This window comes from Chiroxiphia lanceolata, chromosome 5, assembly GCF_009829145.1.
Source record: "Chiroxiphia lanceolata isolate bChiLan1 chromosome 5, bChiLan1.pri, whole genome shotgun sequence".
Taxonomy (NCBI): Eukaryota; Metazoa; Chordata; class Aves; order Passeriformes; family Pipridae; genus Chiroxiphia; species Chiroxiphia lanceolata.
In genome coordinates this window covers 50,893,015-50,916,460 of record NC_045641.1, presented here as the reverse complement: position 1 = coordinate 50,916,460, position 23,446 = coordinate 50,893,015, and the positions used below count along the sequence as shown (strand labels likewise).

At 50.7% G+C, this 23,446-nt stretch overlaps 2 protein-coding genes across 4 annotated transcripts in view; one reads left to right on the top strand and one right to left on the bottom strand.

Annotated features, from left to right (window-relative positions):
- Positions 1 to 9,720, top strand: part of SGSM3 (small G protein signaling modulator 3) — a 29,257-nt gene extending 19,537 nt beyond the window's left edge. For all 3 annotated transcript variants that reach the window (XM_032689342.1, XM_032689340.1, XM_032689341.1), the window contains 11 exons: positions 2,353 to 2,480; positions 2,783 to 2,938; positions 3,489 to 3,543; positions 3,973 to 4,022; positions 5,247 to 5,399; positions 5,499 to 5,569; positions 5,907 to 5,955; positions 6,173 to 6,258; positions 6,601 to 6,723; positions 8,101 to 8,161; positions 8,516 to 9,720. In XM_032689342.1, the coding sequence (XP_032545233.1) occupies positions 2,353 to 2,480; positions 2,783 to 2,938; positions 3,489 to 3,543; positions 3,973 to 4,022; positions 5,247 to 5,399; positions 5,499 to 5,569; positions 5,907 to 5,955; positions 6,173 to 6,258; positions 6,601 to 6,723; positions 8,101 to 8,161; positions 8,516 to 8,599 (1,016 nt within the window). In that variant the 3' untranslated portion in view covers positions 8,600 to 9,720. The remainder of the gene's footprint in view (positions 1 to 2,352; positions 2,481 to 2,782; positions 2,939 to 3,488; positions 3,544 to 3,972; positions 4,023 to 5,246; positions 5,400 to 5,498; positions 5,570 to 5,906; positions 5,956 to 6,172; positions 6,259 to 6,600; positions 6,724 to 8,100; positions 8,162 to 8,515) is intronic.
- A 3,924-nt stretch (positions 9,721 to 13,644) lies between these two features.
- Positions 13,645 to 23,446, bottom strand: part of MRTFA (myocardin related transcription factor A) — a 45,914-nt gene continuing 36,112 nt past the window's right edge. Inside the window, exons 6-14 of the mRNA XM_032689339.1 lie at positions 21,905 to 22,080; positions 21,302 to 21,457; positions 20,538 to 20,788; positions 20,020 to 20,191; positions 18,628 to 19,743; positions 17,347 to 17,460; positions 15,364 to 15,540; positions 14,926 to 14,986; positions 13,645 to 14,491 (exon numbers count right to left, since the gene is read on the bottom strand). Of these exons, the coding sequence (XP_032545230.1) occupies positions 13,998 to 14,491; positions 14,926 to 14,986; positions 15,364 to 15,540; positions 17,347 to 17,460; positions 18,628 to 19,743; positions 20,020 to 20,191; positions 20,538 to 20,788; positions 21,302 to 21,457; positions 21,905 to 22,080 (2,717 nt within the window). The 3' untranslated portion in view covers positions 13,645 to 13,997. The remainder of the gene's footprint in view (positions 14,492 to 14,925; positions 14,987 to 15,363; positions 15,541 to 17,346; positions 17,461 to 18,627; positions 19,744 to 20,019; positions 20,192 to 20,537; positions 20,789 to 21,301; positions 21,458 to 21,904; positions 22,081 to 23,446) is intronic.

The following is a 23,446-nucleotide window of genomic DNA, read 5'->3' as shown; positions in this document are numbered from 1 at the left end:
TAGTATTTGAAATGTTGGTTAAAAACAAGAAGTTGACCAGAATGGAGAACTTCAGCCCAAGTGAGAAGAAGGAAACGTTGGATAAGTTCACCTTACACTGGGAACTGACAACTGAGCAGTGGAAAGTCTTCTGCTTGCGATAGTTACTGTGTAGAACTGGTACTTAGCCCTCATTTGGGAGGGAATAAGAACTCACCCGGAGCTTAATTCTTCTTCCTTGGAGTGAATGCAGATGTAGTAGTAACTTGGACAGGAGTCACAGAAGCACAGGAGCACTGTTTAGAAGAGACCTCTCGCTGTCTGTGTTCCAGCCTCTTCTGCTCAAAGCCAGACTCTTGCTCATGCTAGATCAGGTCAGCCAGGGCTTTCTCTAATTGAGATTCAGGGAGTTGAACCAGATTTCCAATGACGGAATAGAAAGAAACAATGAAAAGTAATTTGGTGGAGAGCAAGATGTTCATGTTGCCCTTTTCCTGTTGGATGGGCGCTGCAACAAGGGAATGCAGAAGAGCTAGTCCTCCTCTGCACAGCTGTGCAGCCAGTCAGTCTTCACAGGCTCAAAGTAGAGCTTCCTCATATGTGGCTGATCATGCACTGGTTTCCTGTTTGGAAATGTAGGTGCAGTCATGTTGAGTGCAGTGAGGTGAATCTGGTAGAAACACCAGTTGCTTTCCTCTGTACAGTCTAACTTCTAAGATGGGATAATGCTTCCCATGTCTTCTGCTTGTGTTTTGGTGGGATTGATCTGAATGCAGAGGGAAGAGCGTGGTGTTTTGGCCAGATGGGACTGAATGATGACAGAAAGAATCTGTGATCTATGTAAATGAGGGCAGCCCACGGAGCTAGTGCAGCTGTGGTTGGGTTTCTTCTTTAGTCGCATTCTATTTTAATCACACGAATTTTCTGGGAATCCCCAATGTCTACGTGATAACCTATCTATTTACAATCTTCGTCTCTCTGAATCTGTAGTGAGAGTTCATGCATGCTCTGTTTCCTGCCCCTGGCCACAGAGGAGGAGACTTTGTTAGTTTTTTGTTGATTAGACTGCGAGTAACTATGGCCTACAGTTATTTTTAGTCTAGAAGCAAGGTTCAGTTTTCTCTTAAGATTTGTGTGTCTGATTCTCCAATCATTTAATTTAGCAAACAAAAAACAATTATAAAAATAATTTTAAATCTAATTTTGTTCTTCTATTTACGTTTCTAAAATTTGGGTCTTTTCAATTAGGATCACATGATTAAAAGATATTGTTAGTCACTTTTCAATAAGTAGAAGCTTAATGTGTTAAGCTATTGCAGTAGCTGTACAGCTCAGACCACGCTTTATTTGTATTGTTTTCTGCAATGCTGTTAAAAGATAAGCAGAGTACTAATTTGCTAGCCAATTATTTACTTGGGTCCTGAGTAGAAGCTGTGTTTGTATAAACATTGGAGTTCAGTGAAAAATTCATTGGTTTAAATGTTGATTTTGTTAATCAAGCTACCACATCTTCACTATATTATAGAGAGAGCAAAAATGTATGAAAAAGATGTATGAAAACACATTCTGAATCTAAAACAAACTGATTTTTTTTAGAAAAAGAAATAGATAATTCATTGTTCCCAAGCATCATGTACCCAGTATTTATGGCATTCAGATATATTAACTGTCTAAAGAATCCATGCCATTAGATATCTTTCTGCATAAAGTAATAGAGACAGGCTGTAAAACCTCCTGGGTGAATTAGCTGCTTTTACTTTGTGCTTATGACTGTTTCTATACACTCCAAACCTTTGAAATCTGGCTCTTAGGGAGGTTGAGGTCTTAAGCAGGTGATGGCTTTTCTCTTGTGGCTCTGGCTTCTAGACTGGCACAGGAAAATGGGTTGTCATGGTTTTTCAAATCTCTTTCAAGACTCAGTGAAGAATATGGTCTCAGCCAATGAGTTATACAAATGTCAGAAGTAGTTCAACCAACAGGTGATTCAGTTTCAAGTGACTTTCAGTTGGAGAGGATTATTGCAAGTTCCCCAGTTTTGTGTCCCACCATTCAGCCAACTATATATTGTAGACACTTCTCTGAAGTAGTACCTGTACCTTGGTATACTGAGTTTCCCAGGCAGACCAAAAATGACATCTTTGAGTTCCGTATGTGGTTTGAAATATCATATCCTTAACATTTGATCCAGTCAAATTGGTATTTGCTATTTACATTATTGAATAGATTGGCAGTATCTGCCTTAGTGTAGGCACTTCTGATGTCAGGCTTTTCTGATTTCTGCAGAACCAATGATTTCTAATGTTAACAAAAAATAAACACCTTGTACCTGATTTCCTTTCCTCGCCTTCTCTTTTGCTGCATATGCTCCACCAGGGGATGATGATCTGGAGGCACTGAAAGCCAAGAACATCAAGCAGACGGAGCTGGTGGCTGATCTGCGTGAGGCCATTCTCCAGGTGGCACGGCACTTCCAGTGTGTGGATCCCAAGAACTGCAGCATTGTGAGTGGAAACAGCTGGATATGCACTGCTGTGTGATCCAGGCATGAGTGTTGAGTGTCCACCACAGGACAGGACTGTTCAAATGCTCCTGAAATGTGGGCTTGAGAAGGAACATGCCGGGTGTAACGGGTAGAGAGTGAGGCTTGCTTAACCCATCCCTGGTGGAGGAAGGCTGTGCTGGCATGTCTGCTGGCTAGGAGCAGGAAAAGGTGTGGGAACAGCGGCATGCAAACTTTGGCAGATCAGCTGGGAGTCACCTGTTGCTATTCATTCCTCTCTGCTCTCATCTACATGCGTGCTAGGATCTGACTCCAGACTACAGCATGGAGAGCCACCAGCGGGACCACGAGAACTACGTGGCCTGTTCTCGCAACCGACGCCGGCGAGCCAAGGCACTGCTGGACTTTGAGCGCCACGATGACGATGAGCTGGGCTTCCGCAAGAACGACATCATCACGGTGCGTCAGCCTGTGAGACAGGGACCAGGGCAGGACCACGCAGACCCAGGTTGTTTGGGACACTGCGCTACCTCTTCTGCAGGGAAAAAAGGGAGGAGATAAGCTCAGAGCCCAGTTAGGAGCCCAAGAGAAGCAGCTGGTGTTTTGGGCTGCCTGGGGGTGAGGCAGTGTGTTCCTGTGAGTGTCGTCTTGTGGGTCATTCTCACTGCAACCACAAAGTCCCTTTCCTGGCCGTCATAGAGCTGTGCAAAAGGTGAATTTGATCCAACACGAGTCCTGGTTTAACTGTGCACTGAGCTGTGGTAAGACTGTAAAAGCATCCATTTGCATTTTAGCTGTGGGTGTCCCATCTGAAATTGGGGAGAACAGGGGTAATGTTGTGTTTGCAGTAGCTTTGTGCCTTTGAAGGCCCCAGGCCACATGAGAAGAGAGCATTGAGAAAACAGTTGAGAAGAAAGCAGTTTGTCATTGTGGACACACAGCTGGGCAGCTGTAGCCCTCCTGCCACTGCACTCCCTTCAACTGATGATTTCCTCTCCCTGTTTTTCAGATCATTTCCCAGAAGGATGAGCACTGTTGGGTGGGAGAGCTGAATGGACTGAGAGGTGAGAACAGGATGGGTTGCACTGGGGAGAGTGGGGCCCGGATGCAGAGCATCCATTCATCCTCAGCAACTGCTCTCATACATTTGCAGCAAAGGCTCTGTCAGGTACCCAGAGTATCTGCCAGGGACAGAAGAAATGCTAAAGCAGGGTATGAGAGGAGTGACCTGGTTACTTCTTGCAAACAGCAAGTTTAGGCTCCGTTCTTCTGGCACAGGGTGTTTGGATGCATGTCATCACTGCTGCATGTAGACAGTGTCCTGTAATTGGTTTCCTCATGCAGTTGCCTTAATTATTGTATGTTGAGGCTGCTCGCTTCCTTCTTTGGGGTTGGGCCCTGTGAACTCTGATTTATTCTCAGCTCCCACTGGGCTCTCTGTAGGGATTTCTCAGTGTCTTTGTCAGGCTTATCTCTTTGTCCTCTCTTTGTAGGTTGGTTTCCTGCAAAATTTGTGGAAATCTTGGATGAGCGGAGTAAAGAGGTAATTAAAAAAACCCCAGAACTACAAAAAACTCCCCACGTTAAAACAAAGAGTTATGTCGTAACTGAAAAAACACAGATGAAGGGAGCCATGTATTTCCCTCCTTTAGTCTGTTTGCTCTTTCTGGCTGTTGAGCGCTTTGTGGTGTGATGGGGCAGGTTATTTTCCTAAGCCTGTTTGCTCAACTTCCTCGTGCTGACCAAGTGGAGAATGAAGGCCCCAGAGGGTGCCAGGGCAACCAGTGTGGGATGCCTGGGGTTGCAAAGACCCTAGAGATGAAATTCAAGAAAACTGAGAAAGCAGCAAGCAGGTAGGCAGGAAGATTCTGTAGGTAGTGTTTCTGTCTTCTTCCTGCTGCCTGTGTTCTTTTCCTCCTTTGAAGTTGTGCCTGTGCTCATGCTTTGTGGCCATGACAGTGAATTCTCCCCAAACAGCTGTGCCCAAGGGGGCATTCTGTCTCAGTTCCTCTCACAGCTGACAGTGGTGAGATACCACCTATCTAGAACAGATACGTCAATATGTCCCCAAGGCTGAGGTAATGTGTAGGAGACAAACATCATCAGCTGTTGACCTAAGCAATTTTCAGGGGAAGTGGAGAAGGCCCTGTTCTCCCTCTTCTCCTCAGCATTTGGAATGTGAGGAAGAACTCAAAGGCTGACCCGAAGCCCCCCTTGCTTCCTCCCCCCCTCTCTCAAGGCTGGTTCCTTGGATGCAGATCACCTCTCTGTGTATAAACATGCTCTGTACTGCTGAGCGTTTCTCCTCCTAACTGTGGAAACAGAGAGGATCCCACTCATAGGATTGTTAACACAATATCCCCCCTGACCTGGAAATTCCTATCTGTCCCTATTTGTCTTGACATTTAGCAGCTTACAGAGTCTCAGAGACCCTCAGTGCAAGTCCCTCTCTGTACCTTAGCTCAGTCAGTGTCAGACCAAACCACAGCAGTTCCAACATCCTGAACACTGCCATGATGGTGCTGGGGTCACCTGTGTGGTCTCCTGGAGACCACCAAAGCACAGAGGTCCTGGTGTCCCAGCAGATCTCCGAGCAGCAGCACAGAACATGGTGCCTTATGCAAGCACATAAGGGGTAAAGGAGGTGGGGGCTGGCTGGCACCTGGGAGTGGAATTGATCTGTGCAGTGAAGGTGTAGGTGAGTGGACCACCTCCATGCTCTGCCTCCTCACCAGTATGCTGAGAGCTGGCTCTTCGTGTTCCTCAGTACTCCATTGCTGGAGATGACTCAGTCACGGAAGGAGTGACTGACTTGGTGCGAGGAACACTTTGTCCAGCCTTGAAGTCCATATTTGAACATGGATTGAAGAAGCCGTCTCTGCTGGGAGGGCCCTGCCACCCTTGGCTGTTCATTGAAGAGGTGAGATGTCCCAGTTTCCTTCATGGGGCAGTGTTGCCAGAGGGCTGGGGTGAGGGGATTGTAGGGCAGAGTGTGCTGACTGTCCCTCTGCTCCTCTAGGCTGCAAGCCGGGAAGTGGAACGGGACTTTGACTCTGTGTATTCTCGCCTTGTGCTCTGCAAGACTTACAGGTAAGGCCACTTCAGTCACACCAAGTGGATGGGTCTGTGCCCTGCCCCTACCTGCTCATCAAACTGATGCTGCTCTGCACCTTGGGAAGGGTCATGGTCTGCCTCATCCTCCTGCGGTTGTGGTTGTGCCTGTGCTGACTTGGGGCCAGCAGTGGCTCTTGTTCCCTTCCCTGAGCTCCTGTGTTTGCATCTGGATCTGTATCTTGCTCCCTCGTGGCTGCAGGGGCCCTGTGGGCTCAGCAGTAGCAAGAGAGCTGTTGTGGTATGAAGCAGGAAAGGCCTGTGTGTGCCCAGGGTGGTTCTGGGGTTAGCTAAGTCTCTGCTATGATCTTTACAGGCTTGATGAAGACGGCAAAGTCCTCACTCCAGAGGAGCTGCTTTACCGGGTGAGTGCTGCCCCGAGCCCACTCAGCCCAGCTCCTACTTGCAGGAAATTTCCTGTGGAGGCTGCTGCAGGGAGATGCTTGAGAATCTCACAGGCCTTCTCAGCTCCTCTGGTGCTAGCAGGTGGCACTGGTGAGGGTGGAAGCTCCAGAGAGGGCAGCGTATGGCTGTGTTGCTGAAATGGCTGCCCAGTGGTAACCACATCTTCTCTCCCTGCAGGCAGTTCAGGCTGTGAACATGACACACGATGCTGCACATGCACAGATGGACGTGAAGCTTCGTTCTCTCATCTGTGTTGGACTCAAGTGAGTCATCTGGCCACTGTGGGTGCAAGGAGCTTGGGAAGGGGCACAATGGGCTTAAGGGCAGCAGTGATTTCCATCCACCTTTGGCCACAGTGTCATTTTTCCCCCCTCTCACTGCAGCCACTGAGTGGGACTTGCTCCTTATTCACTGTGCTGGCCTGAATCCTAGCTGGAAGAAGTAGCTCCTTTTGCGTGGAGTGGCTCACACAAGTTTACTGGGTTATCCTGTTCCCACTGGTGACAGGACTGGGGTCAAGGCTTGGGCTGAAAATAGACAATCCCAGAGGGATGCAGGTTCTTTCCCTGGTTTCAGCCGAGTAACATTCTACCCCATTGCTGCAGTGAGCAGGTGCTGCATTTGTGGCTGGAGGTGCTGTGCTCAAGCCTGCAGACCGTGGAGAAGTGGTTCCATCCCTGGTCATTCCTGCGCAGTCCCGGCTGGGTGCAGATCAAATGTGAGCTGAGGTAAGTGTCCCTATGGGCAGGGTCTGGAATGGATTTCCTTCTCTGCAGGAGGTGGCCCTTGCTGTGGCTGGGTTTGGGCCCTCTCCAGTGTCACAGCATGGGCTGCCCAGAAATTTCCTACTGTGTGCTGAGGCAGCAGCAGCTCTCTAGATGGTTTAATACAAGGTACTGTGCCTGCCTGATCCAAGAGCAGAGCTTGGCTGCCGGGGACCTGTTGTGACAAGCATGTAGCCTTTGCCTGGCAGTAACCTCCTGCTGTGTCCTGCAACTGCTCTGATGGAGAGACTGCCTTTTCCACCCTATGTCCTCTGCCAGCAACCGTAAGTCCAAGCAGAGAACAGGGAATGTGCTAGGGAGACAGTTGGACTGTCATTGACTGAGAAAGAGTCGGTCATGACTGACTCCCTGGTTAAGCAAGGGAATGATGTCAGGGGCTGGAAGCAGCTTTAGTGCCCGAGCTCACACAAAGCACATCACTTGGAGCCCAGGGCACACATCCGTGGGTGTGCTCCTGGTCTTCCTGCACTCTGCAAAGCCAGGTGAAGTCCCAGGGAGCTGCCATCACCACTGCTCCAGCCTGGCTGCTGCTGCCATTCTGGGAGAACTGGCTTTTGTCTGCACCACCAAGTTGCCTTTGGACCCAGTGGGAGCATCTTTGTCCAGAGCAGGCCTGTGTGTACATACCACAGGGTTCTCCTTGCGCTGCTGCTGAATGGGAGGGGGCTCTCTCCACCTCTGTGCTGCATGTCCTGTGGCCGCTTTCTCACAGCATGGGGGCAGTGCCAGTTCAGCACAGCCAAAGGACTGAGTGGGACTGGTTCATGTCTTATGCCGTACTTGGCCAAGCCAGCAAGGGAGCTCCCTGTTCCCACTCCTTGCAGCACTTCTGCATGGGAGTCAGGACACTTCTCTTACTCCAGGGAGAGAGAGGCAGGGCTGCAGAAACTCTGAGGTGCTGCTGGCAGGGATCTGTTTTCTGGAGAGTGAACCTTCAACCCCCATTGCTAGCTGCATGCAGCCCTTAGGCCAGGCGTGTCTGCAGTGCCCCAGAGCCCAGGGCTGCCCCTGCCTCCCTGTGCTGCTGTACCAGGCTCTGTAGGGGCTGCACTTGAGTCACATCTTCAAGCTTCTCTTCCCAGCCTGGGCCTGGCAAGATGTGAAGCCCAGCAATGGGTAAACAGGGAATGAGTGACTGCTGCTGTCTTTTCAACACTATCCAACAAGGAATTTCATCCTTGTAAGCTTAGTAGCATGCCGGGACAAGCTGAGGAGACAGTGCATTGGTGTGCCTGGGGCAGTAGTCGTGGGCACAGGCTGGGAGTGTGATCTCGGTGGGTGGGTATGTTTTACCGTAGCTCTCTCCCATTTCCATTGCAGGGTCCTCTGCAAATTTGCCTTCAGCCTCTCTCAGGACTGGGAGCTGCCAATAAAGAGGGAGGTAAGTAGGTGGCATCTCTCATTCTCTCACTCAGCCAGGAGCTTTGCTTACTGCCTCCCTCTCCCAGCTTTGTCCTCCAGCCCATCCTCTGCCTCCTCTTGAGCCAGCACCAGAGGCTGTGGATGGGGCTGCTTGCCACTGCCCAGCTGGGGCAGAGGGAAATGGCAGGCCCCCCCTTCCCTGGTGCTCTCCAAACCGCAGGGCCTCTCCCTGTTTCAGCTGTGCAGAGGTGGGAAGTGCAAAGGCTGCTCTATATGGGTGCTGGAGATCTCTGTGTGCTTGGGCTCTGCCCGCAGACACCACCCTCCCTTTTCTGGGTGTGGTGCACTCACCCAGGTCTCTGTTGTCCTGCAGGAGAAGGAGAAGAAGCCACTGAAGGAAGGGGTGCAGGACATGCTTGTGAAGCACCATCTCTTCAGCTGGGACATAGATGGGTGACCCCCACCACACCCCATCCTGGGAAACCTTCTCGATTGCACACACTCCTGTCCCCCACCCCTGTCATGTCTCACCCCTTGCCCTCCCCCACCCCACACACTTGTATCTGTGACAAAATCCCCCTCGGGGGGGGGGCTGCCAGACCACCTGGGACAGATGGCAGCAGCGCCAAGAGGCCAGGCTGCCAACCCAAGGGAGGTGATGGTCGAGGGTAGTACTGCAAAGGGACAAGTGTGTTCTGGCTACAAAAACCAAGTGCCCCGCTCCCAGCTTTCTGCATCTCTGCTATCCCCATCTTCTGCTTGCCTCAGCCCTGCCTCCCCACCACAGCCTGGGGGAACGGCCTGGCCAGAGCACCTCACGCCCCATGGACCAGCAGCTGCGTGGGTGTGTGAGCGTGGCTGTGGCTGTGGGGACAGCCCTTGCAGGGTGGCTTTGATGTGTGAAAGCTGGTTGGCACTTGGCACTGCAGGTGCATGTGGAGTTGGGCTGGTGAGAGACTCATTGCTGTAGAGGAGCAGGGAGAGCACATCCCCTCCCCATGCCAGCCAAGGGCTCCCCTCTGTGGGGGGGACACTTGGACAAGTTCCTTTGGCCTGGAGCCAGGGCTGAGAAGGGGGAACTGCCATCAGCATCATCCCACCTCCCCAGCACTGCTGTGTGGGGTGTTGACAAGAGTTGCCCAAGTTTACCAGCCTGTTACCACTGTAACAGCCTTAGGGGATGGTCCTTGTCTCCTCTGGGAGCAGACAAAAACCACCTCTCCCCTAAACAAGTGTTTCATGCTGTCATTTTAGTCTCTAGATGATTTTTACTGTTAACCAAAAAGCTGTAAATTTACTCCAGGAACGTGTATATTTTGGCACTGTTGTAGCTCAGGACAAGGTTTAAGTTGGAGCTGGCTCAGGGAGACTTAACTCATCCTCCTCGCCCTGCAGTGGCAGTGGGGACATGGGTCAGGAGTGGAGAATTGCTGCTTTGTGGTGGTGGCTCTGGATATGGAGTCTGTGACTTTCTACTGAAAGCGCTTGTCTGTGAGCACAAACTACTCATGGGATGACACTAGATTCTTACTTTCCTTTATTTGGTGGGTTTGTAAATAAAAACTGCATCTTGGAAGAGTGCTGGGCTTTGTCTTATTTTTTGACAGGGCCAGTACTCAAGTTTTTAATTTCTGCCATTTGACAATGGCGACCCCATTTCTGCGCTGGCTTCTGCCAGCATCAGGCTGAGGTCTCTGCTCAATCTGTGCTGGTACCGAGGGAGCTCTTTGTATCAGAGCAGCCCACGAGGTCAGGCAGCAGCCAGGGCAGAGGCAGTTCTGCTGCCAGCAGTGGCAGCCCTGCCTTGCGTCTGCACCACCAGCCCTCCCTGAAGTGCAGCCCTGCAGCAGAGCCCCAGAAAAGCAAGAAAGACTGAAAACTAGGTGTTGTAGGGACACTGCAGGAGGAGGGCTCTTAGGAAAGGGAGTGGGGCTGGCAGAAAGCAGGGCTGGGTAGGGGAGACAGCAGTGTTGTCTGTACAGGTGTCTCCAGAAAAAGCAGGTGAAGTCTTATCTGCAAAGTGGGACAGTAACAGGGCACAGGCCCTTGGGAGAACTCTGTTGAGAAACCCAAGCTTTTGGGAGGGTGGAAGTTGCAGAGTCAGTACTGATGTCAAAGTGAGTCTTTTCATTTGGCATGTGGCTGTGGAAGAGGCAGTGTCACCTCACCACCAGCTGGGGTCCAGACCAGCCTGCTGGGCTGGGGGAGGCTGTAAAAGCTGTCCCTGTTCTAGCATAAGACCTACTTCTGCTTGCAGGGTAGGTAATTTCCATACACTGAGGGAATCTCCCTGCAGCTGAGAAGGATGAGGCACCACCACTTAAGCTGCTTTTTTCACATTTGAGAAAGACCCAGAGGGATAACCCACCCTTAGCTGGAAAAGGCAGAGCGGCCCCAAGGCCTCCCACCAGCATAGCAGAGAAGTTTTTGAGCACGTGGCTGTTTGGAATTTTTTTAATAAAATGGATTTTTTTTTTCAAATATTTGTAACTGAAAAAATAATTCAATTTAAAGATCGATTCTCTCCCCCATTAACTTGTCACTTTTATCCTTTTCCAGTTGAAAACTTGCTCTGGACCTGATGCCCCAACACCATCCAGTTCTGATGGTGCTGATCACCCCTCGCCGTTTGCTGCATAGTGGAAGAGGGAGAGTGCGTGCTAGTCAAATACACATTACAAACAAGTAGTGGTTACAGCAGAAAGATTCAGGATTACATTCAAGGTAGAGGCAGAACATCAGACTTCATTTTTCCCAATGGGTGCAAAAATGTATGTCCAGGGGAATACCTCTTCTGACAAAGAACTATTGAACTATTATTCAAACAAATAATAGTAAGAAAGCAGAGAACTGGGCAGGCCTGCTCTGGGCACTGCTTGGGGAAAAGACTTTCTACCATTTCCTGGGCTGAGGCACCATCTTCCCCTCTGCCCACAGGCACAGGGTTATCACTTGCTCTCCTGGCAGAAGCCCCTTGTGCAGAGAGGCTCTGGCAGGTCAGCTGGATTCCTCCAGAGATGAGGTCACGGTTCTGTATCGTCTGGGCTCCTTGAGGTTCTTCAGCCCATCGGCCAATCCAAGTGTGTTCAGCAAAGTCAGGGTCACTAATTTCCTACAGTTTCACACCTGCAGGACAGGTGGATGGGTAAAGGCGAAAGGGAGCACCTGTATGCTCAGTCTTTCACCAGCAACCCCAGGGGAGAGGTAAATTGGTAACAGGCCAGGACTGCAGCTGGAGCACTCCTACCTTCCTCTAGGAGCTCATTGCACTTTGATAATTTCATCCTTTATTTACTGGTTGCAGCTTTGTAATTATTTGTATGAAGGACATCACACAGCTGTTTTTTGTGAGGGTTACTGCAATGGGGGCTAAAAGAACCTGATTTTGCTTGAGAGTTTGACAAACAGGCAGCCTCACTTTTTCCCCTTAGCATTTCAGAGATCCTCCCAACCTCACCCATAGCCTTCCTAAGAAACCCCTTTCCTCCTGCACCCACCTGGTCCCACAACTGGGCAGCAACCCTCGGGGGGAGCTGGTGGGAGCTCTGCAAGGCAATTCTAATGTACTCACTGCTCCCAGCCAGCACCAGGGCTGCACCAGGAGAGAATTTAGGGAGGGCTCAGGGGAGTGAAGGGGTGCCCACCAGTCTCTGTTATTCTGACTTTTAGGATGTGATGCTGTAGCTTGAGCAACAGAAAGCCTGGGGGAAGGGGGACAGTGTCCTCCCCAGCTCAGACACTGAGGGAGGCAGATAAGAGGCTCTGACTTGCTTACAACTCGGGGGGGGGGGGGGGGGAGGGAGAGAGAAAGGGGCAGAAAGGAAGGAAGTTGCCAGCAGGCTCCCCCTGCAAATGATTAAGAAAGTGGCTCCCCATGCAGTTAACAAGCAAATAGGGCTCAGGAAAGCAGGAGTTTCTCCCAGCTCAAACAGACATGAGTACAGCCAGCTGCCAGTTTAATGGCTGAGGGAGAGCACATCATGCAGGGCTGGAATTCACCTGCTCCTCCATGGAGCAGAAGTACCAACACTCCTGTGGCCCAGCCTCCCCCTGAGAAGAGGCCCATGTACCAAAGGTGCAGGGGAGCAGCATGTGGCTGCTCACAGCTACCCCTCTCCAGCAGGAAGCATTGCAGCCCAGTGCAAGGGAAAGATGGGACAGCATCCTCAAGCAGATATTGAGGATGGTGGCTGATCTTTTCATTGCCTGAGCAGGATCAGTACCTCGGTGTGTATGATTTCAGAAGCTATGGCTTCCCCCACCTCACTGAGCCAGAGCAGCCTGGACCCAGCTTAGTGCCAAAGCTGGGACAGCTGTGCAGCGAGGTGGCTGCATGGGGCCACCTAAGCCATGTCCCACCTGCTCAGTATGGCCATGAGCTACTACTAACACAGGAATTTAAAAGTAACAGGAGTAACAGCACAAGAGTGAGCCACAGGCTTGGGTTTCCAACACAGAACCCCGCACAAGGAATAGTATCATCATGGCTCTGGGGGGCTTGGGGTAGTTGTCCACCCACTCCTCATTCAGCAGTTACCCCAAGGCACCAGCCCGGGGCCCTGCAGGGACACAGGGCACCAGCTCACACTAAGCTGCCATTTACTTTTGCCTTTTACCCCATGGGACAGGAGGAAAGGAAGAGCAGAGGTCATCTGTCCAGTACTTGCTTTTAGGCCTGCACTTCTCCCCAGAAAGGGGCCCTCACAGTTGCACTACTGAGCCAGGACCTGTGCCATGCCATACAACCCCCCTTTTGCAGTGCCACTTCCCCTTTCTCACCTACTGGGTCTGACATCTATCCCCAGCTGCTTCTTTCCCCTGGAGCACCTGCTACAGTGAGGTACCAACACAGCAAAGGCAGGAGAACAGATTGCACGTGGCCCCCAATGATATGTTGCTTATTGCCAGCTGTGCCCCTTACCAGCTCCCCAGGGCACGCAGGCGCTTTCTTGTCCCTACCCCTGCCACAGCCTGACTGCCCTGCTCACCTGGGGATGTCACAAGTGCTGTGGAAGCTGGGGGCAATGGGGTGTGACTGACAGCGGTTTTAACATATAAAGACCTCATTTTAGCACCTTAAAAATCTGGTTTGCAGCCCAAGGTGAGTGAAACAAGCAGGCAGTCAGGCCTCTGCAAAGCTCAGCAATATTTGGGAAACCAGCTTAGACATTACCAGGTTGGTGGGTCACCCTGGTTCCCTTTGGCTACATTTAGAAAAGGTGCCTGTTCTGCCCAGCTCCTCACAGCCCTGTGGCAGATCAGACCCTCCTCTGACAGACAGCAGGTGGTGCAGAGGGCAGCCACTCCAGACCCCCAGCCAGCTCTCCTGCTTTTCTGTCCTGTTCCAGAGGTAGAATCCCCTTCCTCAGCCGTTAAGATCAACCGTTAAGACCAACCGTGCTGGGGCAGCACAACCCCCTTTACCTGCCAATCCCAGAAAGGTGCAGAGTGCTGCTTCTGGAAACAGCTCAGGCCCAGCTCTGCCCCAGCTCTGCCCAGCTCTGCCCCAGCTCTGCCCCAGGGATGAGGGAACTCATCCCTGGCTGCAATGCACTGCCATCACTGCTCCTGCCTGGAGGAGGAGGGGCTGCTGGCTCTGCTCTCACCTGGGCTGGGTCAGACTGCATGGAGTGGGCAGGAGGCCGCCAGCCCCACAGCTCCTGCAGCTTCTTCCCCCTGCAGCAGCAGTTCTCCCTGCCCTGGCCTGGCCCACTGCTGGCTTCGTGCAGGAAGGACACTGTTAGGGGACGAGTACAAATACTGGGACCTTGTTTCTTTTTTTTGGTTGACTGGCCTCTTCCCCCTGCATGCCTGTGCCCTCCCACTCCCATTCCCTTCAGTCTCTGCTCACAGAATTACAAGCAAGAATCCCAGTGCAGCTGCAGATCGTGTCCATCAAGGAAGTCTGTGGAAAAGAGGCTGGGAGCTGCAGTGCTCAGAGGAGCCAGGCTCATGACAGGCCCCCCTGGCAGCTCCAGCCAGTCCATGCTGTCCAAGTTAGCCTCAGCCAGATCCAGGGTTATGCTCCCAGATGGCTCGTGAGCAAAGTGCAATTCCGAGGTGTCCATAGGTGAAGGCGGGTGGTCCAGGATGGCCGAGCTGCTCAGCATCTCACTGTGGAGGTCATCAATCAGGGACAGGGGCTCCGGCCCATCGTGGCCTGCTGTCAGCAGTGGAAGGCCGGTGCTGCTCTCCAGGAAGTCCTCCAGCCGGCCCACGGGCACCGGCTGCCCCAAGGACACTGGCACCGCCAGCTCTGAGGAATGGTGGCTGCTGGGCGGTGGGGAGCAGGCCACAGGTGGTTCTTTCCCAGCTGGGGACGACTGATCCTTGAAGTCAGCAGAAATCTCTGTACAGGGAACAAACAACCAGGCAGGCCAGGTGAGGAAAAGCCTGGCTGAACATCAGAAGGATCCCTCCCACCCACCAGGGCCACAGGAGCCCCCTGAGACTGAGCCATCACTGACCACCAGCAGGATAAGGAAACTCATCCTGTGCTTGCCTTGCTACAGGTAGTTTTCAGCCCACCTCTGAGGAATTCAGTCTCAGTCCAGTATCTCAGAAGCCATGTTCCCAGATCTGATGCAGCAGAGCCACTGAGAATCACAGTCATACCAATGTCTGACTGGCATCTCAGTGCCTTAATGACTACTGCCCATGCTAAAGGCACTGCAAGGGACAGTGGAGAAAAGACTGGGGCCATGACAGACTCTCCCCTCAGTGCTCTACAATCCCCAGACTCAGACCCAGAGACTATGGGAAATGCTGGCTTTGTCTCCTTACCTCCACTTTCGATGAGGATGTCAAACAGGTCATCCATCTGCTGGCTGGAACAGCCGTTCTCCTGAGGAGAGTGAATGCAGGATTAGCTTCCTATTTACCAGGGGAGCTTCCACCTCCAGCAACACTCTTGGCTGCTGGTTCTCCTCCCTCACTCCAGGGATGGGGCTGTTATCTACCAAGAATGAGCACAGAAAGCATGGCACCAGAGTCCTCCATAACCCCAGGCTGTTACTGGCTGGGAAAGTATGATCAGCAATTGGCAGTGAGTGGCTTGGAATTTTTACCTGCAGTTTAGGGCCTGCCCTAAACCCTCCAGAAGGAATTTAACTGGGAAGGTGCAGTTATGTCTCCATTCCCTACCAGTGGAAACTAAGCAGAGTTACAATGGCAGCTTTTCATCTGCTCTCCAAGGAAACCAGGGAGAACAACTGATATCACCTGGGCCTTTGGCTGTTTTTTCATGGCCTCTTCATAGCCTGGTGGTGGCTCTTTCACTGGGACCGAGGGAACAGGAAGAGCAGGTGGAGGAGTTCCAAAAAGCGGCGTGTGCTGTTGCTGCTCCAGGTCCATCTGGGATGGGGAAGGGGCAGCAGGAGAGCTGGGCTGTGATGAGGGCTGTTTAGAATGAAGGCAGAAGGGGTGATCAGGGAAAAGTCCACATCAACTCCTGTCTCACAGCTGCTTTGAGAGGCTATCATCACCCCTCGCTTCGTGAGTGCTGCACAGAGGTCTGCACAGATCTACTCTCAGCAGTCTGCCTTCTTCCCTGGACTCTGTGCACTATGCTCCGGCTGTCGGGAAGGAAGACAGATTTCCCCTCCAACTAGCAGCTGGAAATCTTTTGCTGATTTTTCTAATGCTAAAGCTGCCACACCACAAACCACTACCTCGCTGCTCCTGGATGGGGAGAGCCCTATCTGTCCAAGTGGGGAAGTCCTCTAGCACTTCAGAGAGAGAGAAGGCACTTCCCTTGTGTGTTCAGCCTACTCAGTGCAATATATCCAGGGCCTGTCTTTTACCCACATCCCCCTGCAGTGCCTGCTTTGGGAACACAAGCCAGCCTCACTAGGCAGCAAGTTTCACAGCCCAGTGCTGGGCGGAGAGCACCAGAGCTCCAAAGGAAACCCCAAGGGTTGCAGGAAGTGGTGCTTATGACTCAGCTCTACCAGATGAATCAGCACACAACTTGCCCATCAGAAAAGTTCAAACAAGGATCAGGCCTTTGCTTCTACAGCAGCTATGCATGACCCACACTGAAACTTGCACGCCTGGAGCAGTGATCCTTGGGCAGCTGCTGAATGCCACTTCCAACATGTGTAAGTGTTGATGCCCTTCCCCATCCTGTTTTCCCTGGAAAGCTGTTCATCTGTTCTGTGACCCACAGGTAGAGGAGGGATGCCAGGCCCCAGCTGGCAGAGCTGGTCTGGGGTCCACTCTCTTTCTGAGAGGGGTAGGAAACCATCACTGTGACACAGGCCACAGGGACGTGCTGGGAGGGTACCTTTTTTGACACAGTGGGTGAGCCGGTTTTGCCAAAAGCACCAATTTTTAGGGACTGTTTATGGAAACCATTGGATAAGAAAGGCTGCAGGTTTGGAGGTGCCAAGAAAAAAAATATGGTGTGGAGCAGCTGCCCCATGACCACCTGCAGACCTGGCTTCTGACCTTGCATAGAGGCAAAAGGATTAGGAGAGTCCCACAGATGCCTCTGCAACACACAGGCTAAGGGACTGAGGAAAACAGGTGCCTTCCTTTACCTTCTGCACTTTCTCAAATGTCTCAAAACAAACAAGTCACTCACCCTTTGCAAAGTAGATATCTCACTCTGACTACACTAGAAATGATTCCTGTCTTCAAATCCTTTTCAGGAACAGAGTCAGAAGTGATCCTCCAAGCTCTAAAAACTCTTCATAATCTTTCTATATCTTAATTACACGTTAGAGAGACAGCTAAGCAGGCTAGAAAGGGAGGAGGTGCACAGCAGATCCTCTTTACAGCCATCACCTGGAGAAGGGGTAAAGTCAGAGGCGCTCTCTTTCCCGAAGCAGCATTGCACTTCACAGAGAGGTAATTAACAGGCATGCTCAAGGCACGAGAATGGAAATGACAGCATGCTCAGCAGTATCAGAGGGTAAAATGTCACATCCCTTTTACCCCTCTGAGCTCACACAGCACCTTCAGCAGCAGACACACTGCCCACACCACCCTCTCTCCATGCAGCAGCCACCTTTTCAGTTCAGCTGCACTCCTTCAGGAGTAAGGGACACCTCTATAAACCAAGGCTGCCCACTCTGGCCTCTCGTTGTTTTTAATCCACAAACGATGCTTGTTTAAAACACCCACTGGTATCTGCCCTTGTGTTACAAATCCTGGCAGCAGGCAAACACAAACAAGGAAAAAAGTGAGCAGACAGCAAGCTACCTTGGATTGGTTTAGTCCTCTGGGCTGCTGCTGCTGCGGGGGCTGCTGGGAGGTGCTTGCAGGTGGCTGACACGGCGCTTGGCTGGGAGTTTTAGCAGGTGATGATTGTACTCTCTGAAAAGGAAAGTGTATCCATAATGGGTTATTTCCCAGGCACAACATGGAGCAGGGCTTTTGTTTCTTGAAGGATTTATAAAGTTTGTTTTTCCCCACTCTTTATTCTTTAGAAAATTCAGTCAATCGTTCTGTTTCACTGAGCAGAGAAATCAAACTGGGGTGCGATTCAGACTCCTAAAAGAGGAGGTAGTACCAGTCTAAATCCCTGGGCTACCCATGACATGCCTTGAGGGCTGACAGACCTGACACAAGACCTGTGCCCTTCTGGAGCACAGCTGGGGTTCAGATTATATATTCTGGGGTATCAAGGGTGACGATGGATGCTGGTATTTGGACAGCTGGCATCTCACCTGCTACGCAGCAAACGCAGCCTGCTCAGTGTCCGTCCCTGATGGCATTTGCTCTGCAGAAAGTGCAAGAAATGTACCAGCAGAGAATGAAAACCTTCTCTGATGTCATGGAAGATGCTGGGGTTTGACTTATGCTATAAAACCTGGGCATATTTATCCCTTCCTGGAAGAAACGCTTGGAACACTTCTGTTAAGTGGTGAGCTCATGCCAGCAGGGGAATCGTAAATCACCTCTGATGAAAGACTCTGTTAACACTGAAATACTGACACGCATTAAAACAAAAAGCAGCCAAAAGGCAAACTGTCTGCTTCCAGGGTTTGATTTCAGCTCTTGGTAGATAAGGTGACCCATCTATCACTCCAGCTACAATCTCTACAGTAAAGGACAAGAGGTGAAATACACTCTGCTTCTTTTAGTACCATGGGCGTAGTTGTTCTTTCAAAAATTAGTGAACTGTGGCAGCAAACCCTGTCATCCAAGCCCGAGATCCTGCCTGACAAAAGGCAGAACCATGTGTTTGGAAGAATGCTGAACAGCCTGTGATGCACACAGCCAATCGTGCATTGCTGTACACAGCTCATTGTCAAATTCCAGTCTTTTTTGCTGAAGATCTGCTTACACTGCTCTGTTTTACAAAGCCACTATACACTGGCCACCATAGCAAGCAACTCGGCCCTTTCAGTATTTTTACTGCACTGAATTTCCACCCTGTTAAGTAAGTTACCATCCTATGGTAACCTCAGCCATAGGAGTGGGAAGAGGAGAGAGGAATCCAACTGCCCGCAGGAGCGATGGGATCTGACCCTTGCGTACCTGCAAGGCCGGGCAGCTGCTCCCTGCCTTTCCGTGGGGTGAGAGGCCCTGCCTCTCGGCGCTCTGCTTGGTCACGGTGAGGACGATGTGGGTCCCTGTGGAGTCAGTGATGAGGGCGGGGGGAGGGGTGCCCTTGATGAGGTCGCTTAGGGCGCTCCCTTGCTGGCCAAGGAAAAGCCGCGGGCTGTGGGACTGGCACAACGGCTCTGCTTCCGCGGCTGGCACCTCCTGCTTCACCATCACGGCTTTCTTTGGCACTGGGCTTGGATTTGAAGTGTCCATTTGGCTAGCGGGTGGTGCAGGGCTGAATTGGTCTGTTTGGCCACTGGATTGCTTCGCAAACTGGCAACTCAGGAAACCATTTTCACTCTTGACCTGGGTGCCAAATGCTCCCGGCTTGGAGGTGAGGGCTGTTCCTTCTCCCGCAGCCGTTGGGGCCAGTTGTGACTGCTGAGAGCGCTTCTCCTGCTCCAGCTGTAGCCTAAGCATCTCAACCAGCTGCTGCTTCTGTTTCAGCATGCGGGTGAGTTCCTCGATTTGCTTGTCCTTCTCCTGCAGCATCTGGTCTTTGTCCCTAATTTCTGCATCTCTGCTGTTACCAGTGCTACACCGCTCTGACCTGGGTGCTGCATTTATGCTGCAGGAAGCAGACTTGGTGCTTTCTTCCTTCACCAAGAACTGCACTGGAGATGTCTGCAAGGTGAGCTGGGTGAGGGGTGAGGTCACCATCTCTCCAAAGGTATCTCCGGTGCCCGAGTTCTCATCCCCTGTGCTCATTTGTGAGCGCTCAGAAGGAGTTGGAGAAACAGGAGGAGTCGAGCCTGTGCTGCCAAACTTCATCACGCTGCCACCTGTGACTGTGGCCACAACTACTTCTGCTGGTGCAATGCCAGTGGTGACAAGGGCTGGCCCTGTGCTCAGCCTGGCAGCTGGGAAGGCTACCACCACTTCAGCAGCTTTTGTGAGGACAGCTGCTGTGCTGGATTTGGGAGCGGAGGTTGTTTGGCCGGCTGTACCGTTCTGCTCTTGGTAAGCTCTGAGACGCTCAATCAGGTCCGTCTTTGTGCCTGAGACAGGCAAGGCCCTCAACTTCAGCTCTTGCTTCAGCTCCGCTACCTGATGCAGGGGGGGAAAAAGAGTGCAACATTAACACACACTCCTAACCAAACAACTATCAACAGCTACCAGAGCCACAAGACAAAGGACTAAACTGATCCTTCTGAAGGCCATCAAACCTGCACCTCGGGTACAGACTGCAGGGTAGCAATCCCAGCTGCTGTTCACTAACTCCTGTCAGTCCACCTCAGCCCTGCTCTGGGACAGCAACATTGTTCAGTACTGCCCACTGACAATGGCAAAAAAAGGGGCTGTGCAGCTTCACAGGGCATTTACCTTCATCTCATCCAGGTTGGCAGGGAGAGGGCCAGGTTTGCCCACCGCAGCATTACTGTTTTGTCTCATCAACCCACTGGAACCAGAGGATCCTGAAGATGCACTGCTGACTGTGGCAGAGAGATTGCGCACGGCAGGGGCACTGGCACTACTCTGCTGCTCCCCTGGAGGCCTACAGGAAAATAAAAGACACAGACATCAAAACCAAGGTGGAAAGGCACTGGAGGCCCTCAGTGTCAACAACCATATAAGTTCAGAAACATCTGGGTCACTGCTGCTGCCCTAGACATTAAAGCACACCGATGCCTTCACCTATATCCATGCCCCTTGCTGTGCCAACCAATTCACTTCAACTACTTTTGTCTGATTCATCTGGCCCTTTTCAAGGCCCACTGTAACCTACAAGATTGAGTATGTTAAACCCAGTGGCCACACCTCACACCAAAACCGTCACATCTCTGGCAACACTACTGGGGAACCAAGTGCTTCCTAAGGGAGCTGCCACTGCGGACCCGTACTTTGGTGGGGCTGGCAGGATCGTCTGATAGTTGTAGTGCTGCTGCTGCTGGTTGAGGATCTGAAGCTGGAGAAAGAGCTGCTGCTGCTGCAGTATTTTGGCATAGGATGAATCCATGGGAGGAGCTCCCTTGTCCTGCTTTTGGTCCGGGGGAATATACTGATGATATTTAAGCTTCTTGACTTTCGGCTTCAACTCCTTGGCTTTTTTACTGCGCTGAGACTTCTCACTAGCAGACTTGGGCTGGCTTTGCTATTTAGAAGAAAAGGAGGAAGCAAGTAAGAATGGAAACACTGATATAACACAACACCCCATGTAAACCAGAACACACACTGGGATTTTCATTTTGAAATTCTCCAGTTCATTGACCTGAGGGTCTTTCCATGCTTCTCTAACTCAGGCAACATTGTAGACACAGCACCGGCAGCAGCTTACACTGCACCATAATGCAGGTCAGCTTTCCCAGCACACCAGATCATTTGCTCATCCAGTGCAGACTCACCGACTCTAATTAGGGATAACACTGATTCAGATTGATTCAAAACATTTTGCATTCAGCACCCATTTTATAGAAGATGAATACATCATGGAGCAGAAAACCCTAATAAGTATGTTACAACTAGTGTCAGAGGAAGACACTAGTGAGAAGTAAGTTTCCTTCCTTTGCATCTGTTAATCTAATACTTCCAACTCCAAACCTGCTTCAGAGTAACCACCTTATCTTCCTTTAGACTACAACAATGAAGAAATCAGCCAAAATAGTACCTTAATGAGTGTTGGTGGGGGCTTGGCAGCAGTAAGAGCCACTCCGTTGGTGAGACTAGGGGGCAGAAGAGGTGGAGGTGGCAGAGGCGGGGGTGGCTGCTCAGGTAGGAAAAGAGTTTCACTGGAGTCTGCACTAATCTGCAACTGGGATGAACCCTGCAGGGACAGAAAAAGGCATAATGAGTACACTTATGAGGAGGGAAATAGATTAACAGAGTTCAGGAAGTGTCCACTTAGAGGGAAGGAGCACAGGCTTCAAATCATTAATCAGACTCCTTTAACCCACTGCTTCAGTTGTCCCTGAGAAGCAGCACAACTTCCTAGGGCAGAAAAGGAACCAAAATCTCACACTTGTATCTCCCAGTTTTGCCTGCCAGCATCAGTTGCACAGAGACTGTATCACCAAGCAATGATCATCCCTTTCCCCACCTGACACCATGACAAGGGCTTCTGAATAGGCAGAGCATGTCACTAACACCCCACGGAGCCAAGACCCCATGTGAAATCTCACAAACTATACCTTTTAAGGATCCCTCAGTCTCACTTTTTAGGATCCTCAGCAGTGAAGCTCCAGGGCACTGCAGGAGGCCTCCACATTCTCACCTGAGCTAGTGATGTGCCAGTGGTGCTAGGGAGGGGCTCACAAATCCGAGAGTCCATCGGTGATGGGACAGACCCTTGGGACTCATGGCTGGCTGGCTGTTCTGGGGAGAGGGCATCACTGCTGTCCTCATCAAAGGAGGAATTGTCTGCAACCTTTGGGTAGTTCACCTGTCCAACTGAAAACACAAACATCAACATGTCTGTAAAGCGGAACAAGAAATTACTTCACGTGACACGATGTTTCACAAAGACAATGATGTGATGGAGAGAGTTGTGCCTAAAGCACCAACTGAACACAAGAGAACAGAGCCCAAACCGGATCAGGTTTAAGTGTTCACATTCACCTCTGCTGCCAGTAGAATAAAATGATGCAGACTGGGGGGAACCATTTCCCTTGCTTCTTAGCCAGACAAGATCAGTAAGTATAAGAAGAGACACTTAACTGTGCCCAAACCCAGCTCTGTAGCATGGCACCAAAGAAGAAGATGGTCAGACAGTGTAAGGTTGATTTATGGTTTCTTTGGTGTTCATTCGGTGTGTGGGAAGGTAGAATCTCTCTTGGATTCTCGTGTCTTGGAAGACAGAATCCCAAATTGTCCTCTAGTCTTACAAGCAAAAAGGGCTATGGATTAAGTTGTGATGGCCCTGACTGCTATTAACATTTTTGTCTATCTACATGCCCAGTAGGTAAATTCACATGAGTGTACATGTGTAATGTACCAATGTTTTTTAGACTACATTTTCTCAAATTAATCCTGTTAAGAAGGAAAATACTATCATTTGCACCTCACTTAAAAGCAACAGAAATCCAGAGGTGTACTTTGCTTAGTCAGAAGGAAGGCACACCTCTTATTTATTATCCAGTTCACAAGCTCACCCTCCCTCGACTACTTCTTGTTCAACAGTGAAGCCATGCTCTCTCACAACATTGTCCTTTTCCTATTTTATGAAAAATATTCCATCTTGCTCACAGTTGTGTCCCATTTGTCTTTAAAGTAGCTGAGCATGTTTGAGGGGATGAATAACCACAGACACACAGACTGCTCAGTCTGGGGAGACAGGAAAGAGCGCTGCTGAGGCAGTGGGAAGGCTATTCCTCAGCATTCCTTTCAGCCCTTGGAATGGCGCTGGCATGATTTACATCTGTTCTGGTTTATTTTTAAAGGGTTTGAATCCTCTGAAGTTTTTAAGTTCACAGACATCTTTTGTTTCATCACACCTGTTTATATCCTGTCTCCTCTCGCTGATCTGAGTAAGTCAGTGGGTTCTCCCTAACCAAGGTTGTTGACATGTTATAGGGAGAGAGAGATTTTTAAGGAGAGAATCTAGGGAATTCAATCTTCAACATTCTTTCAAGTCTTTAGGGTATACAGTTCCTTTCACGTTATTCTGGGATGTCCACACTCCCTGTAATTTAATGTTTCTGTAGCACTATCTGGGCCAGAGGGAGTTCTGCTTTTCAGAATCCTTGGGGCTGAAAGCCCATGATTCTGAGACAGGAAAACAAGGCCAGCCATGGCACTGCACTCTAGTAGACAGGCA